Source organism: Melospiza georgiana, chromosome 5 (genome assembly GCF_028018845.1).
Source record: "Melospiza georgiana isolate bMelGeo1 chromosome 5, bMelGeo1.pri, whole genome shotgun sequence".
Classification (NCBI taxonomy): domain Eukaryota; kingdom Metazoa; phylum Chordata; class Aves; order Passeriformes; family Passerellidae; genus Melospiza; species Melospiza georgiana.
The window spans coordinates 53,538,698-53,558,172 of record NC_080434.1 but is presented as its reverse complement, the minus strand read 5'-3'; the positions used below and the strand labels follow the sequence as shown (position 1 = coordinate 53,558,172).

General features: G+C 37.5%; 1 protein-coding gene across 4 annotated transcripts in view; it reads left to right on the top strand.

Annotated features, from left to right (window-relative positions):
- The window catches only part of RGS12 (regulator of G protein signaling 12), a 79,710-nt gene that overhangs the window by 13,827 nt on the left and 46,408 nt on the right, over nucleotides 1–19,475 (top strand). For 2 of the 4 annotated variants that reach the window (XM_058023761.1, XM_058023762.1), the window contains exon 2: nucleotides 2,432–2,551. In XM_058023761.1, coding sequence (XP_057879744.1) covers nucleotides 2,432–2,551 — 120 coding nt within the window. Of the gene's footprint in view, nucleotides 1–2,431; nucleotides 2,552–12,125; nucleotides 12,225–16,087; nucleotides 16,846–19,475 lie in introns of those variants that run through there. The other 2 variants (XM_058023760.1, XM_058023759.1) reach the window with 2 other exon arrangements.

The window sequence follows — 19,475 nt, the reverse complement described above, 5'->3', positions numbered from 1 at the left end:
GAGTGCATGTTCTTAATCTCCCAGCATCATATATGGCAGTGTCTATATTTAAATAAATACTGGACAATTTATATTCTTTTTTGGGGATGAAACAGAATGAATAGTTAAAGTGTATTTGTTATTCTGAATAGATATGTCTGCTACTGATAGTTTTTCCATTTTTTTCCTTTCACCCTTTCATTTTCAATGAAAGCTGAAGTTCTCTCAGAGCATCCATCTACTTTTTAAGAAACACATCAAAGACCATTAAGCATCCGTACCATGTAACTGTTTCATTAGTTTCCAAGTACCAATTAATGATGCCATTAATTTGCTGAGTTGTTGGTAGTCTGATAGTTTTATCACTAATTTTCAGATTAAAAATGAAAAAAAATTAAAAAATCACAGAACTAGTGTGATCACACTTGACTAGCGGTGAAATTGAGTAGATGTAGATGTACACTCATGTTGTTCTAACAGAAAAATTTATGCAGGAGGAGCCTTGTTGATGTTTTGATCAGCAGTGCAGCAGCAGTAATGGATACAGCAGAATTTAGTCAGGGGTTGGGGTGAAGTTCACTGTGTGGCACAGATTAGGTGTAAGCTTTCCATCCACACAGGAAGGGCTGGTGTGGCTGTAGGGGATGAGGCAGGTGTGAACCACCTCAGCAGCACCTGCCTGGATGAGCAGATGATTTTAAAAGTTGCTCAAAAAGATGCTCAAAAAGACAGGAACTGTCCTCATTCCACTGGGCGTTGCTTGTTAACATTTACAGAGAGCAATTTTCTTCTCTTCACATTTATTTGATCATTTAGCAAAAGCCACCTAAGCTTGTTTATACTGCACATGTAAATGCTCTCTTAAAACCTTGGAAGCTAATATCCAGCTGCTAGATTTCCAGGTTGCTGTGGCAGAACCTGCCCAATTTACTTCTCAGCCAATAAAAAAAACCAACCAAACCAAACCCTTAGTAAATAGAAAATTGGGAGGGAAAGAGATTTCATAGAAAAAGGGATCACTTTTAGTACTGAATGAAGTTGATCTCTCAAGCTTGTTGAGGGGATGAACCCTGCTGCATACTTTGGATCCAGCAAAGTTTTGTCTTGACAATTCTTTGAGCTCATAAACATGTTGGGAGCACTGGTGATGGCCAGAGCCCAGTTGCTGTGAAACAGTGATGTCTCCATGGGAATTAGCAAACAGGCAGACATCTCTGAGGCTGTACAATGCTCTGGATGCTCTTCTCTGCTTTGTATGAGTGGTTGTTGGCATGAGGCTGTGAGGATGTGAAATTTGTGCTTGTTCTTTTGATTAATGTGATGTGTATAGACTTCCCAATCAATGATCAAAGGGGGACCAAAATATTTCAGAACTCGGAGCACAGAAACTTGCCCAAAGGAAGAAATGAACACAAATAGAAAATTTGTTAAATATTACAAATCTGCCAAATGCAGAGCAATTATAAAAGTACTAGTAAATATATTTTTAAGCTTACTGTAATGAAGAAAGATGCTGACATGAAACAGAAGGGAATTTGCTCTGATTTAAAGTCTTTTATTTTCTAAAGCAAGAAAGCATCAGTAGACAGGGAGGAATTTTCCCCACATTGAATGTAACAGTGAAAGGAATCCAAAATTTCAGGCACATAATCACAAGGTTTTGTAATGTAGTGAGTTTATGTACATCTGCTTAGCACCACTCACCAACTGTGCCTAATTTTAGGTTCAAGCTTACACTTTGCCATTTGGAATAAACTTGATATGTATATGCTGAGTAGCTTAACAGACATCTGGTAACTTTTTAGGGAGAAAGAGTATGATTATAGACATGAGAGAAAGCAGATTTAATTATTGCAGCACCAGTTCTAGTAATGGAACATCCAAGTGAGGGAGTTGCTTTCCTCAGAACAGAAGTTCCTGCAATTTTGTACTGTTGTGATTTCAAAAGTTGGACTTTGCAGTAGCAAGGCTTTTAAAAAAAGAGTAGTGAAAATAAGATTTTTAAAAATGTGGGGAAACATTTCAAGAGAAGCTGGGTGAGATGATTTCTAGGATGGTAATTTCCTATAGAAAACACAAATATTTTGTAATTAAATGTTTTTCAGTTAAGACAGGAAAGAGCCAGGATCATCTTGCATTTATTATTGACGTCTCGTGTGCATTTTAGCAACCTAACTGATGACTCATGTTAATACAGTAAATTAATGTGGAATGTTTAAGATATTTGACTTGAGACTGGAAAAGTCAAATATAATGAATTTTAGTATTTGATTTTACAGGGGCATGGCAAATGACCAGCTTGTTTTGAAATTGTGGTCCTGTCACATTTCCTTACAATTCAGATTTCACTATGATCAGCAATGTACTAAAAAGAAATAAATTAATATATATTTTCTAAAAGGAAAATACATATTAAAGAAATAAATTAATATATATTTTCTGTTTTTTTTAGGGTGCAAAATTTGGACATTCAATGGGATTAAATCAGGCTCCTCCTCCACGTTCCTCTGCTCGAAGATCATTTGGAAGATCGAAGCGATTTAGCATTACTCGCTCACTGGATGACCTCGAGGTAATTAACTTTCAATTAAAATTTAGAAGTGAGTCTTAGAGAACTTATAGTATAGATAATGCTGATAATTGCTGAAAGAAAGTTAATAATGTATTAGTTTAATAAAGTTATTTGCTATCATATGACATTTTTGTGAGGGGAATACAGATTTCAGGTATCAACTTTTTTCAATATTTCTTTAATAGGCTACATCATGGCCATTCTTTCTGTGGGAAATTCTGACTTTATTTTTCATATCATAGTTGGTCCTGTGTAAATCCAAACAACGCACTTTTGTTGATCAAAATGTTCATAATGTCTCAGAAATTAATGTATCATGATATATAGAAAAATCAAATGTTCATCATATTCTGGTTTTTGTTCAGCTGATGAATTTTGACAGCAGTTGACAAAAGGGAATTCCTAATCAACTTGGTGATTTTGGGTCCTTTTAAGAGTAATATTATGCTCTTTTACATCTGGTTTAGCATCAGCTGATGTCTGGCTCTCAAAACCATACTAGCTTTGGAGAAAACAAGGAATGAAAAGCCATCCTCCTGTTCTCCTGTAGGAATATGGCTTCATTATATCTTCACTCCTAGTGTGCCTCCTCAGGAAAACCTGAGCCGCAGTGATGTGAAGGTGAATGCAGAGATTCTTCCCTTGCCCTTTACCTTGCTTACTTGGGGGAAGGCTGGTGACTGGGGAGAAACAAAAATCTGTGCAGAGCTCTTGGCACAGGAGCCATGCATTGCATTCTGCACCACCTCAGCAAGGGAGGGAGTGTGGCACACTGAGCCCTCCAAATGGGAAGGAGGTGTTTGAACAGCATTTGAGATGGGAGGAGGGAAGAAGGAGACACTCTGAGTTTTCTGCTGTGGGAAAATGTAGGAAGAACAGCATTTCACTCTGAACTGAAGGAGAAGGGAGCTCAGTGCAGGGGATGTTTAGGGAGCAGAATGTATGGAGGAGCTTCTGGCATGCTTAGGGAATGCAGGTAGGAACTGTAATTACCTATTTCTCAGATGTTTTTCTATTTTTCTGTTTTTCATGGTGGTCTATATTCACTGAACCTTTTAGAACCTTTTAAGTGTCTTGCTTTTTTTCTAGTTATAGAAAATACGGGATTTCTTTGCACTCATAACTTAAATACAGTAACTGCATAACTTAAACACAACAAGAACTTCTGGATAAAAGTGTTTGGGAACCATCCAGCTACATCTTTCTTAATCAGAAAATGGTGATACTTCTAATTTGAAAAAGTTTGCTGTTACATATATCCAGTTTAGACAGAATTTCTGATTGCAGTAAGAGTGAATTCTCTCAGAATACCAAAGAATCTAGTGCTAGCAATTCACATGCAACAGGAAAAACGTGGTTCTTTCCTCTTTCCACAGTCTAACAGATCAAAATTTCATGCAGGTTTTTTGCACATCTCATGTTTTGAGTGTTTTAAACATCAAAAATAAAATTTAATTTCTGTTGTTGGAGCTGTTACACATTGTGTAAATATTCATTAAAACAGGCAGTTGGGACTTTCCATTAATTTCAGAAAGATATGATAGTTACTGGCCTAAAAAGTCACTTTTTTCCCCTCATATTCTAGCTGGTATTCATTACAGTAAATGGAGTAGCACCAACAGGAGGGATTGGGTCAATCTGTGTCCCAATGTTCTCATCATTACTGAGTTACTTTGGAAGGGGAAAATTTCATTCTAGGTCACACGATGAACTGGACAAAGGAATGGTCTGAATTCAAATCTGTATTTGGATGAATGCCCTTACTGCATGTAGCTGTGTGGGTGTGCACTGTTCTCTGTCCAGCTACTTCTTTGCACTTTGAAATCTTTCTTTTGCTCTGCATGCTGTAAGAGAATGATATCTCAGATATCCCAGCCACCAGGGGAAACAGCAATCCAGAGAAGAGTTTGAAAAGCTTTGTATGTCAAAATAAAATAATGTTGGGGTGTTTTAATTTTGGTTCAAACTTCAACACTGCTGCTTCAGCACTTGTCCCAAGTACTCTTACACTATGTGGGGTAGAACATAATGTTGTTAGTACATGTTTAGTTTATTTCAGGCCGTCTATTTAGGGGTGGTGGAAGAGGAAATAACAATAGCAGGAAATTCTTAGAGACTCCACCTTTGGAATAATGACCATGAGTGTATTGTATAGGCTGCTTGCTTGCTTTTGTGTTCTTTTCAGTTGTCTTGGCAGACTGGATTAGGTAATAATCCAAACATGAAATTTGGAAGTTAGTATACTTCTCTGAGCTTTATGGGTTTGATTCCTGCTGACATCCAAATTAATCTTCTAAACTGAGCAGTGTAAGTAGGTTCCATGGAGTTTCTTTTATGGGCATTTAACACTGTTCATTGCTTACAGGTCTAAAAAGGCTGTGTTTGGATTTTTTGTTGAAGTATGAGCAGTGTGTGAAACAGCAGCTGTCAGTGTTGCTGACTGCTGCCATAAGGTGGCGTGATTTCTTTGAAATTTGTTATTTATTTATTTTTTTAAAGTATTTGTCAAAGAATACAGTGTATTCATAGATATTTTAATAAATAAAACATGATTTCATGAGAAAATGTCACTTTTTCTTTTAACTTGTTAGATTACTTCTGGCTATATGTGCACAGACAGAATTCTTGTAAGATTAGAATTAATGGTATAGTTGCCCCTCCTTAAATATTTTCCTCTTAACTGCAGAAGCTGTATTATACATAGAAAAAACCAGACAAATTTGTAGGATTAACATCTTGGTGCTGTTTTTACTGATAGAAACTGTATACAAGATTTTTTTAAAAATGCAGGGATCAAGATGGGACGAGAGGGGAAAATTAATGGTGCATTTGTGCTATAATTGTGATAGGGAGAAAGTCTCACAAAACAGAAAATGCACAATTTTATTTCTGAACTGTGGAAATTGTGCTTGTTCACAGCAGGTCTGATTATGATTAATTAGTCTTTAAATTGGAACTGAATTCAGAAAATGAGCATGTCTAGTATGTGCCCTAGTTATGTTGTTTTCACAAGAAATGTATTTAGAAAATTTTCTTTATTAAATTACAAGAAACCTGGTTTTGTTAAGAACAGATTTATCTTTTATCTAGCAATCAATTTTTCTATGTGAACAATTTGTTGTTATGAAGAAGTGTCTATTAAAAACCATGTTAACATTCTGTGATTTGTACCAATTTTACTTTTTAGCATATTTGCTGATTCATATTTTCAAGGTGTAACTTAAGCTAAAAGTACCTTATGATTATTTAATATTTGGCTTAATGAGAGGGTGTGATCCTGTCTTTCTTCCCACTTTTCTTTCCTGTAGATAAATGCCACTACTCTCATCCTCTTGCACAATTCTGTTCTGGAAAAGATGTTTATAAATTTATAAACAAGTTAAAGGTGTCTCTGTGAGACTGCAGACAGTAGAACACTACCTATGTAAAAATTTACCTTAAGCACAGTAATTGTAATTCTTCTATTCATCACCAGTTTTGGTAACACTTTCAGCTGTAGCCATTCCACTCATCTTTTAATTTTTGTTGAAGTCTGTAAAAATGGGGGAACCTTGCAGTATTTTCTTGAAGTCAAAAAATTTAGGTTCCTCCTCACCAAGAAGAACATTCAAAGCTGTTTTTTCCTGAAAATAATTTTGGTACTTGTACTTTTTGCATTTCTCTGTGGTTAAAAATAGGGCAGAGTAGTATAATGAGAGACATAATCTCTTAGGGAAACAAGTGTCAAATTCTGTAAGTATTGTTAATTGATCATTTAATGCAGAGATATTTTTAAAATTAAAGATTATTTAATTCTTTGAACTAAGTATCAGGACAAGAAAAGATGGCTGCAGCTTTTCTTCTTGTTCTCATCCTGTTTAGGAAAGCTTAAAGCTATGTTTTATATTATAAACAACATTTGTTGTATCAAATTTCTAGAGTTTAGTAATGTTTTCAAAGTTGGAATATATCATGTATTCCTTTTAAAAATCAGTGTGAAGGCTTTTGTTAGAATGTTCCATCTTAATTATAACCATTAATAATGTAGTATTATTAGGTGTTATTATAGATAATAATGCTTGATTTTTTTTCTGTTTTGTTAATTCTACTGAATCAACTACTTTTTGCATTTCATCTGCTATTTGAAAGCATACAGCACATCTCTTTGGTATGAGATTTTATACTAATGGATGACATGTCTCTGCTGGATATTAGCTTTGGCATCTGTGGGTGGCAAAACTCCCCCTAAATGCTCATTTGACTTAATAAGGAGTTTTTAAGTGGGTACCTGTTTTTGTTTGACTGATTTAAATAATCAGACAAAGCTTACACAGGGAGATAATAGCTTATATTAGACCTACTAGGTATACTATGAAAATCAGACAAGAAGATCTAAACATGCCCCAAACTTTTCCCACTCTCTCATATGATCTAATAGAAAGTATTAACTCTTCCTGCAGAGGTTGATTTATTGATGTTCTTAAATCATCACCATGGCCACAATGCCACCACTATGGCAAGTATATGTTTTAAATCAAGAGACCTCTTCATTCCCAGCTTTTCACAGTGAATTCAAAATTTGAAAAGAATGTATAGTTTAATTTTACCTCTTGGTTAAAAATATGTTATACTGTGTACCCCCTTTAAGAACGGCATCTTTGGCAATATTTTGTCCAAATTTTTACCTAAGATACAACCAATCAATTGGCGGTTTTGCTGTCAGCTTTCATGGAAGGGGGAGGAAATGCCAATTGTGAAATAGCAGTGCACACATGAGAAAATCTCCATTCTTGTATGTAAAAGGCAGTATTGTATTTTCAGCATGCTGATAATGAGTTCCTAAAGGTTTAATCCAGTCTCATGTGTGGGCACTCTGCAGTCTGAGTGCTGACACTGAGCAGCCCCTGAGGCTGCTGTGTTGGAAGCTTCATGGATCTGTGCCCACAGATGATGTTCTTGTTTCTCTTCTCCCTTTGCACTGCTCCTGGAGCAGTGAGAGGTGTGCTTAGTGATTTCAGACTCCCTCGCTATACTGGCCCAGACCCTCCTGCTGGCCATGATGTCTGGCTGTAAACAGTGCAACTCAGTCATGGCATTACACATTGATGGTTTTACCTTGAATTACTGATGTGCTCATGGAGCTGATCAGTGAGACTTTGAAAACGTCCAGTGGTTTGTGCCAGGCATTCCTCTGCTTTGTTCAGGCCCTGTGCTGAGCAGTCCTGGCTGGAGCTGTTCACCTGCTGGGCTGCATAGTGGCCACACAGCTGTGCTGCTCAGTGAAACACTGCCAGGACATGGGGATTGCACTGTCTGGGCTGCCATGCTGTCCAGCACCATTTGGTTTCACATTTGCTTCTCTAGACTGCTCTATTTAGAATTTCAGACTCCCCAGAGGACCATACTCAGGCTTTTACTTTGGTATGTGGGATCTTATCAGGTAGTTTATTTAAATCTCTTTAAGGAAGGAAACATCATGCTAGTAGTATACATTTTATTTTTCTTCACAGATTGTGGTCTAGCATTACTGTTAAGTTTTTGTGGTATTTTATACTATACCATAATTTTAAAAAGATTTTCACTATCTGCTCTTAAGTTTACATTTATAGACTTTTTCATGGAAAGTTGTGCTCCTGACACTGTTTTGTAGTATCTGACAAAGATGGGTTGGTCAACAGATCAACACAGTTGTGTGCAACCTCTTAATTGTGAATTTGAGGTACTTATTTCTCTATATAGTCCAGAATGTTAAACTGTGGGGTTTTTTTTCCCCAGACACTGAGAATAATGGGATTAATTTTCTGTTACTTCAATTCGTGAAATGATCATCCTTCAATAATGTTACTGTTTACTGTTTTCTCCTGCTTTTGTGTTATTTTCTTTACTTCAGATTCTGGAGAAATTTGCCATTTAAATTTGCATGTAAGAAGCAGAATAGCCAGAGAATGTGCTGAGAGCTGGATCTCATCTCTGTGTTTTTTGTGAGGTGCATAAGGGCAGTGCTCATTGCAGCAGTGCTCACCCCATGCTGTGGTGCTTGAGAAGAAACCAACAGTGTTGCCTAGGATGGATTCCTTAGGGAATGAGGTCCCCATCTGTGCAAAGGCAGTTGGGACAGTACAGAGAAATTTCTTCTTGAGGAGGCAATCAGTAGATTGTCTGACCCTGCCACTCAAGTGCTTGTCACTGTCATATTTGCTGAAAAATCCCTTTGCCCAGGATTTTTCTCCTGGGAAGCTGAGAAGCCTCAGAGAAAAAGGAAAACAATATTATCTTATTTGCTTCTCCTGTGTTTTGCTGCTTTGGAATGGGGTTGGAGATTGTTTATGCAACATGTGAATTGTTTTTCGCTTAATGACCAATCACGGTCAGGACTCTGGAGAGAGTCACGAGTTTTTCTTTAGTATCTTCTAGCCTTCTGTAGGTATCCTTTCTCTATTCTTTAGTATAGTTTTGTATAGTATTCTTTTATATAATATAGATCATAGAATAATAAATTAGCCTTTTAAGAACATGGAGTCAGATTCATCATTCCTCCCTTCCACAGGGGTCACAGAAAATACCACAAGTGCTGTCCCAGCCTTATTGCCTCCAGGCTTGGCTCTCCAGCACAAGCCCATTTCTGCCACAGAGCCAGAGACACAATACGTGCTTTCAGGCACTAGAGATAGACTTGTATTCTGTATAAATTAATTTTCTTGTAGTATCCAGTACTGCCATTCTCAAGATGTGTGTTTAAGGGGACACAGGTGAATTCACAGGCTGTAAATACCTCTGCAGTTTGTGGAACTACAAGGATCAGACAGGATGAGCGAGTTCAAGTAACCACCTGCAGCTACAGAGGGGTTGCATTCCTTAGCTCAGCAGTGTAAGATACTGGGATTTGGCTTTGGCTCTGTTATTTTGGTTCTGGTTTCCTTGAGTAGTGACAGAACTGTCAATGCTCACACAAATGGAGCTCTTGTTAGGTTGGCGTGTCTTTCTCCCCAACCTAGCGTTCTTCAAAAATGTGGCTTACTCTCTTTGAACTGAAACTGTTCCCTCTTCTGGGTCTGAGGCATGTGACATTAAGGCAGAATAGTGCTACTGTTTACTGCACTGATTCTGAAATGCAGAACTATTTGCTGCTTAAGGTTGATCCTTACTGCAGTTTCTTATATTACATTTGTTGATTCCAGGGCATCTTTTAAGGCTCCTCCCAAGAAGGTGAGCAGTGAGGTGATGTTATTCCAGGTAATGAGGATGAGAGCAGTCTCTGAAGATGAGACCAGGCTGCTTTTATAAGTCTGAATGACTGGGCAACAAAATGGCAGATGAAAATGTATGCAGATAAATGTAAAGTAAAACAAATGAGGCAAAATCGCTCCAGCTTCATATAACAAATGATATATATGTTTCTCAGCAGACTGTTTCTTCTCAGAAGTGAGGTCTTTGAGTTATAAGGGAGAGTTGCATGTAAACAACAGCTCAGTACAGTAGCAATGAAGCAAAATCCTGTATTACACATTATTACAGAAGGAATAGATGATTCCATTGCATACAACTGTGGTTTGTTTTTCCATACCTGGTCTCTTTATTTTAAAATGTTCTGATGTATTAAGAGAAGAAAAGATTTAGAAAAGTGTAAGGAAGAGTGGAAAATCATGGGTGGCATAGGAAAAGTAGTTGGGATTGATTGCTCATCTCTCCTTCGGGACAAGAAGTCGACACCATTAATTAAAGATAGCTGGAGCCAGGAGTGAAACAAACAGGAGAACACGACTGTTCACGTGGGAGGTGAGCTGGTCTGTGGGATGCCTCACCACTGAGTGCTGTGGATGCAAGAAATTTGCATGTCCTGGAGGGAAAGTGGACAAGTATTTGGAAAAGAGAGCCACTGGGGGTTATTAAGGAGACAAGCCATACCAGGCTGAGGAAATCTCTTGAACTAAAAATACCTGGAGTCTGCGAGAATGTCATCAGGGAAGTGTCTGATATGCTGCCCTGTGCTGCTTGTTGGTAGACTTCCATGTGTGGCCACTACTGGAAACATAATCCTGGCTTTGATAAACCCATGTTCTGACCTGATTGTGTGCAGAGATGTGAAGGTGGGCAGTGCCTTTCCCTGCCTGTAGGACTGCGGTGTTCTCTTGGCACAGGAGCTGTGCTGCCTTTCCCTTGCTGGGAGGTTGTTGTGCAGGGCTGCAGCACCTGCTGGTGCTGGTGCTGGTGCTGGTGCCTGCCCTGGGCACTGGGAGCATTCCCATTTGTGCTGCAGTGCTGTGGGGGTGGCTCTGGCCACTGCCCTGCCCAGAGCTGCTGCTGCTGCTGCTGCTGCTGCTGAGATTGTCCAGGCAGCTCCTGGGCCGAGTGGGAATGAGGAACTGCCTGACTGGTTTGGCGCCGCCGTCCCTGCCCTCCCTCGCTGCTCTTCCTGTTACCTGGTGTGTCTTTTGACATGACAAAATAATAACCAAGGAGGGGTTTTTGCTCTATGATGAGACCTGGTTGATGTTTTTAAGGCTTTACTGAGTGAACTGGATTGGTTTTTCTAGAGCATAATCACAGAATAGGTACAGCACATATTGATAGCATCTGCAAATTGTTTCTGATTCTCTCATACTTAAACTGTTGGGATTTTGGGTAGGAGTTTGTATCACCTAATTTTCACTGTCCTCAGGCATTTATCTGTACAGTGAAACTACAGAAACAAAAAGGAGTCAGCTAGAACTTTTACTAGAAGCTTTTTATTTACTTACTAGTATTTCTTATTCACTATTAAATCATAAAACATTTCACTAGTACTTCTAAAACTTAAAATATACAGCAAAAAACCCATCCGCAACTTCCCTCTGGACAAAGGAACTGCTGAAGGATAATGTTTAAGGATTATTTTTGGGCAGAAAGTGCATGAATTTTTTTTCAGAAAATGCACAGATATTGCAGGTCTGTCTTGAGAGTAGGTGTGGTATTGAAAATTATGAGAGTATGTTACACTTGGAACATGATCCTCGTAAATGCCAATGCTCTGCTTACTCACAAGAACACGGAGAGTTGTGGTAGGATGAGATAGATTGCACAATCTGCATACATGTGATTGTAATCACTCCAAGACATGTACCTACATGCCAGAAACTGCAAGAAGTTTGCTGTGAGTCTTACATGTTTTAACAGTGTATTTTTTAAAGTATTTTTAGATTACATTTTAATTATTTTTAGTAGAGATTGGTGACTCTGTTGATTCAGGTAATATGCTCATCAAAGGGGAATGTATTAAAAAAGGGAATACTTTGGATGAGAAAGCGATGTTGACTCAATGCTGAAACAAGTTTGGACAAACCTTTAGGACAGAGTCCTGTTGGCCCTCATTGAATGCATTTTACATTAGCAGATTCCTCAGCGGGGCTGTTGTCTTTACAGAAGCTTTATTGTTACGCAGGACCTGCCTAAACACCATTTTGAAAGCTGCCTGTTCCTTTTGATGAGAAGATACAGAACCAGTACTGAGGGCGGGGAATGTGCTGGGGAGGGAGGAGAATGGGAGAGGTGTTGATAGGGCAGCAGGCAGAGAAGCCTCATTTTTTTACTGGACTCTGGAAGAAGTAAATATGTGTTCAGAAAGAGCGTAATAATAAAGTTGAAGGGGCTGTTTCTTAACAATGAGATATTAAACCATTTATACATGGAGAAAACTTTTACTGATAGTCAAGTGTCTGTAAGTATAAAGTTTTGTTTGTCTAAAGCGAGCAGAAAACAGGAATATGGTTTAATGAGTAGCCTTCCGAGCTAAGAAATCTTGCAGTGAAATATGATAAATTATGCTTCTCAGGATTCAATGAGGTTTTAAAGAGACAAAGTTCGTAAGTATAAGTATTTAAGTTGACTTTCTATATAAGCTGTTATAAAATTAAGAATACACCATTTTTCTAGCCATGTTTAAAATTCTTTTGCATTGTATTGTTTTTAAAGTGAGTGTAGTAGATAAACTGATATTTCTGTAAGTTTTTTTATAAATCTTTCAGTTAATTTTTATTATTCTTGCACGTGTTTCCGTAAAGCAAAAATGTCTTTACAGATATGTTACCTTGTAATTGTTACACTGCTTTTTTATAAGTTCTGCAGCTAAAGGGATTTTTCTTCTTCCATCTGGAATTTTATCCAATAAAACAGAATCCAGATGGTGTGAGTTATTAGAATAACTGAAAATAAATGAAAGGTATTTATAGAATACAAAATTTCTGAGGTGTAGAGACTTAGATCAGTTTTGGCTTGTTGTTGCTCAGAAAACATTTATTTTGCAAGTAAATATACTAACTGTGTTATCAAATTTTGACATTATAGTCTTATTTTTTCTGTCTATATATCTCAGTATAAAATTGTCTTAAATGCTAAAAGTATGGCAGCAAAATTTTCATATTTTAAAATCAGGAGGGAAATAAATAATTGCAAAGCATGGGCAAAATATTATATGCATTATTTACTTATAATATAGTAATTTTCATTCTAACTTTTACATCGATTTCCTCAAAATCTATTATTTTTTTTTGGGCTACGTCAGTAGTAGGAAATTCAGAAGTGACTAAATGTGTTTCAGTGATCTGTCACTTAATCATATCCTCTTTAATATGCAGTTTAAATTTAGTTTTCTGTTGGACTGCAAGTTACCTTTCATTTGGATGTGCAAGTGAGGCTGTTTCTGCATGTTTTTATTATTGGACAGAATTCAGTTGTCTTAAAATGTTGATTAACAGAAGGGGAAAATAAACCCAGGAATTGTTCACAAACATTTTTGCAAAAGTATATTTTTAAAATTTTCATTTAGCAGTCCTGGAGAATTATTTTTCAAACTTTGAAATATGGATCATAGAACCAGATTTTTTTTTTAGAGTGGATTTCTGGATGGCAAACCTTGAACTTAGTACTTGAGAACGTGCACGGGAGTGTGAGCAGTGTGGCAGACAGCAGAGGGCACTGGAGCAGTGGTTTGCATCATTCCCTTTGCTTTGCAGGATTTGCTGTGGGGGAAGTCTCAGTGTCTGACAAGGCAGCTTGTACTTCACTTATTTATACACCAGCAAGTTCCAGCTAGTTCAGCTTCAAAATATTTTTGTTAATATTGCATTGGAATAGGAAGGGCTCTTATTTCAAAATTCATAGAGGGAATCCACAATGCTGTAAATGAGAGAATCTTTCCTCTTCTCATCAGTAGCACATATGGGATCTGTTTATTGTTGAGTAGCTGGCAAATCGTTGACAAAAATATATTTAGACATGTTACAGAAAATTTGGAGAATTAGGGGAAAAAACATTTTATTTTATGGCGGAGTTTTCTTAATTTAAGTGTAGGCTTTTTGATGCTTCTGCTTTTTATTTCAGTAACTGGGATCAGTGAGCTAAATCATATTCTTAAAATGTGGCTGTCATGCAAGTAGTTGTTACTTTAATATGACATTAAAAAAATCAATACTTGATGAGATTTAAGATCTTTGGTGGTTCATTCTGCCAATGTCTCATTTAATTTAGTACTCTGTGTGATGAGAAGCTGGTCCAGGGGATTGCCTCTTTCTAGTTGCCTGGTGGTTTTTGTGCCTATTTTCTTCTTTTAGGAGTCAGGGATATAATAAATCCCATTAATCTTCTGACAAGTTAAAACTTATCCAGGCTCCCTGTCATTCGGTCTTTCTCTTCAGCTTTTTCTGCTCTGAAAACAAATGTACAAAAGCAAATATGAGCAGGAAGTGGAGGGAGGGTAGGAGAGAAAAACAGATCAACCTTATCTGGGGTCGCTCCCCCTTCCCACAGTTTAGCTCCTAAGCAGATGGATGTGGGTTTACAAATGTCGTCTTTGGTGGAGCTGAATAAGGCTTTTAAAGCTGTTGTACCATATTTTAACACTTCCCATTAATAGCTTTGCAAATTAGCACTCCTTCTGCTTTTGACCTTTGACCTCTGAGTTGCCTGCCCAATTTACAAATATGCTACTCAAAATCAGAAGATTTTATATCTGTAGCTGCTGAAATAAGCTGTGAAAATGTAGAGGGATATGAATTTTTTAAAGGGCTTTCAGTGCCACATGACACTTCATAGCCATGATCATTAAGTGCTGCTGCCTAATTGCTAGAGCTTATTTTTCAGTGTTGGTAGAGCTGCTGTATGGAAAAAATGGGGATGTGTAATGTAATGCTTAGTTCAGTGAAACAAAATCAACAATTTGTCATGTCTGTTTAAAGGAAGGGATTATGAGGTTTACAGTGCCTAGAATGTGTAAAACATTGCCCACCCACAGTGTTCCCAGCAATGTTCACTGCAGTGGCTCCAGTGAGCTGCTGGTCTTGCAGCTGCATCCCACTGTTGCTTGAGGGGTCAGTTTCCTCTTATTCCTTCTTGTGGGTAACGTTTTCTCCTGTTAAAATTGTACAAGTACTTTTGGTCTTTCCAGATGATTCCTAGAGGATTTAGCTTGGGTACTAAGTGTAAGTGCTATTGATAAAAGTCCTATTTTGTGTTACCCCAAAGGGATGTTCACAGGAAAGTTCTTCAAGCACTTCTGATTGTGATTATTATGCACCCGATTATTTGTAATATTGTTGCTATTTGATTAAAGTATTGACAATGAAAATATATTTTGCATCCCACTTGGTTTAGTGTCAAACAAAATGCAGTATTTAAGCAGCTCTGGCATTTTTTCTTTATGAAGTTGCACATTTTTAATACTTTTCCACACACAGTAAAACTGTTCTGTGCAAGAACCATAGGGCACTTGCTTCTGAAATCCTAGAATAATGGAGGTGTAATTTGTAGTTTTTAAAAGACATTTCTTCCTGTCTACCCACCCATTTGTTTCCATTGCATTTGTCATGGTATTAAATGCTTGGAGGAGCATTCCAAAGTGCAGTGGTGTGCCTATTCAAACAAGTAATCAATCAAAAAAATTAACTTTCCGTCACAGCAATTGGCTTATGTCTCTAAAATTCTAGTTAGAATAGGCTTCATCTGCAAGGAAATTAAATTTCTTCCCTGATCACTCTAAATTAAATGGAGAAGATTAAGTTTTTCTGTTAACCAAGTCTCTTCATCCTAAGTGCAAAATGAAAAGATGTGCAAGCTTTTACATATTGGATGTAGCAAGTCAGTCTCACCATGAAATATTGAGTAAAGGCTCTTCTCTTTCTCATTTTCTCTCTTTGTAAGTTCCAAGTAGCATTTGCCTTTTTCACAGGGTGGTTTCTGTATTAGGGGCTCAACCTGGGAGCTGCATGGCTGTGGGGGGTTCCACATGCTGTACTGAACAAGGGAGAAAGTTCCTCTTTCCTAAATGCACGTCCACCTCGGGCTTAAGGACATCCCACTGGCGTAAAAATGCCCAATAATCTCTCCCGGATTGCCATTCTGGGGTTTATTTTTAGCAGAAAATTGTGTTCTGATTGCTTTAAAAATAACAGCAGTGAATGATTTAGGTACTGTCAGTGTTGTGGACAGCAGCAAACTTCCTGAAATGCTGTACTTTCCATATAGAGTCTCTTGAAGACACCGCTGTCACAGGCAAGTGAATTGCACTTCCCTCTTTCATTACAAGGAGCCTCTTTTGCTCTCTGTTCCTCAGGCTCTGTGCACAGAACTCTCTTGACATCAGCTGAGCACAGGTTCAGGTCCTGAGGGAGGAAGGGCAGAATAGAAGTTGGTTTCTGCAAGAAGAATTTTGTCTTTAGTGACAAGAGGCTACTCCTAGGTTTAATGAAATGTGCCAAGTCTCCTTGTACAGCAGATTTTTATGTGCAGTGTTAAGCACTGAAAAGTTTAGCAGAATGGACTATTTGAGGTCCTATTTTGTTCTGGCTTGCATTATGTAAACCTCTAAAAATAGTGATTTACTATGTAAATGTTTCTCTAACTAATGTTAGGGTGATTAACTAGTGTTTTTTTGGAGACTGTCTTGGAAATCTGTTTTATTGAATACAGGACTACCATAGGGTTCAGCGTCGTTTTATTTTCCTGATTTGTTATAGGAAACGTTCTCAAATACAATCAGCATGATTTATATAAAATGATCGAGCTTTTCTGGTGAGAGATAATTGAGATCTAATCTGAATCCCTGACGAACCACAGCTTCCTGCATTGGCCTGTTGCTATTGGTAACATAAAGGGAGTAAAATAGAACTTCATACGAAATGCCTTTAAACTTTACTGGCATGTACAGGCATGGAACAGCGCTGAATTTTTGAGTTTAATCTTTGAGAAGCCAACGTGTTAAGGAAATGCTTTTTCCATATTAAGTGAAGATGAATTTAGGAAGAGTGCTGCTAGGAAAAATAACTGCTGTTTCTTATGAGGAGCGGGTAAGTGATGTGAATTATATTTAGCTAAAGCAAGGCATTGTTGTAGTGAGAAATTAGAATAAGCTATTGTTATTGGCAAGAAATTAGAGAAGAATGGGATCAGCTTCAGAATGCTTTTTGCTTATCCTTTAAGCTTTTTTACTTTAAAGTATTTGAGTTAAAATTCCTTCGTAAATGCAAACATTGGGCTTTATTCTAAGAGAAAAGTAATATTGTTATACCAACTAACACTGAGATTTTCCTTTGTATTTATGAACTATGCACAGTATGTATAAAGCTAAAATCCCAGTATGTGTATAATATGTGCCTATTATTTAATTATGTGCAATATATTTTGTATATACTTTCTGTACCATTATATCAATATTGTATCTTTAGGTAAGGCTGTATATATTTTGTATATATCTTTATAAAAATAACTTTAGGGATGGATTTGGCACTTACGGTGCTGTGTTTATAAGTGATAAGATTGGTTTTGTTTGGGGTAAAAAGTTGAACATTTATTTCTTAAAGGAATTCCAAATGTCACATCATTTATTCTTCATATATTGTTTTTATAGATTCAAATATTTGACAAAATTATATGGAATGTATTCAGTAAAGTTATTCTACAGTAGTTGTACAGTATGTTTTTCTTCAGAACTCTTACATATAGAATGCTTTTGTGTTAACTGTTATAAATGCAATTTGGTGGTAGAGAATTGTAAAGTGAAATTGTGTAATAGTCCTCCTTTAAGTGGCATTCTGAAGGGGCACTCTTCTCAAAGAATTCTAAATCATTACATTAATTGCAATAACATTATGAAATGGGGATAAAAAGCCTGTAATGTTATGCTACTTTTTAGGTGAGAAGTGCATTTGAGATTTTTTATTAGAAAGAAAAACTGGCAATAGTTGATGAGTAATGTGGCTTTATTTTTTTATTTAAAATGTTAGAATTGTATATACCATATTTTGAGGCACGATCTCCCTCCCCATCGAGAGTCCACTGGAGTTCATGACATGAACTATGTTGATGCTGTAATATATCTGAAAATACATATATCTCATGTAAATCCTGGAGTGATGTGACTGAACACCTGGGGATCTGCTTATAATTCATACATTGGCAAAAGGAGAAGTTGATTCAGTTTTTTTAAGAAGTACTTTGAACAAAGCTAGATGCAAGCAGATGGTGAGCTGAGTGATAGGCTTTCCCTGAGATAAGTGACAGAATGGTTCAAAGTTGGCTCTTTGTATTCAGCCTGAAAATCTTCAGATCCCAGCAGACTTCCTAGCATTATCCTCTATACTGAAATCATATGAGAAAATTAGTATAGAAGATTGGTGGAGCTAGGTGTGCTGTTCTAACCTGGAAGGCTTATTTACAGAGACTTTATAAAAAAGTGTGTGAAGTGATGTTGTGCTGGGTAAGTAACAGATCCTGGCAGCACTCAGAGAATTCTTTGGATGCAGCAAGCGATGCCTGCATTGCAAGAAAGTGTGCTTTGGAAAGGCAACAGAGAGCTCATTTTTAATCCCTTTTATTCCAAATCTTTCTGGATGCTGAGGAAAAGAATAGATATTTCTGTTTAGTCTGTGATTCTGTCATTGTTAGAATAGGAGAGAGAAATAACATCTTCACTCTCCTTACAGATTTCACCCTGTGTGTCTCAGGAGGAGTGGGAAGCAGAGATGTTTCTTGGCTCAGGAAGGCACTCACCCCCACTGTAATGGCACAGATGATTTCATGTTGCTCCATTTTATTGCTAAGGCCTGGCATTCCCAGTATGTGTCACCCCTCAGTATCCCCCTCTTTCCCTTTGTTCTACTCCAGTATTTGAGCATGACTTCGATTTGAGTAACAAATCTTGAGGTGGAGAAGAAGGAAATTTTTGTATTCTGTTGCCTGAGTAGTTGTGCACATGGATTCATGTGCTCAATATAATCTCTGGGCTATAGGTGGGGTATTTTTTGGTTTCTGCAGGATGTTGTTATGGCAGAATTGGACAGTACCAAGTCACTTCTCTGGGACCTGATCCATGTAAAATGGAACATTTAAGATGGAACTAAGTGGATAAGAGTTTCTGTCACCTAAAGATGTCAGCAGACAAGCTTCATGTGGGGGTGCACACATCTAGCAGGTTATAGGCCATGACAGCTAAAAGATACAGCCTGTTCCAACCTTATGAACTTTCAGCCTTATGAATTATTCTCTTCTATGCCCTCTCTCCCTTTGTACCGTGTTGTTGGTGCAGGGTACTATGTTGTCTGCTTCTGTTCTGGGAGAAAAATTAGGCACTCACACAAAGTAGTTTTCTCCCTGATAATTACTGTAAGCTTAAACTATTTTAGATTTGTTGCTAGCAGATCCTGAACACAACATCAAAAGCTCTCAGGCCCTTCTGGTTTTTCCACCTAGCCAAGAGAGATGATGCAAAGGAAAATGTAACATGTTTTCTCTTATTCAGAACTTTGTGCTATCAAATATATGCTGCAGCATTTGCCAGTTTAGAGAGACCTAGAGCATCTTTTATGCCGAATGGTAACTGGGAAGCCACTCTTCAGCTTGCTGGCCCTGCCACTGAGCTTCCCTCTCAGATCCTGCCCTGAAGTCCCTGGAGCAGAGTTGCATCCCCCAACTTTGTGGG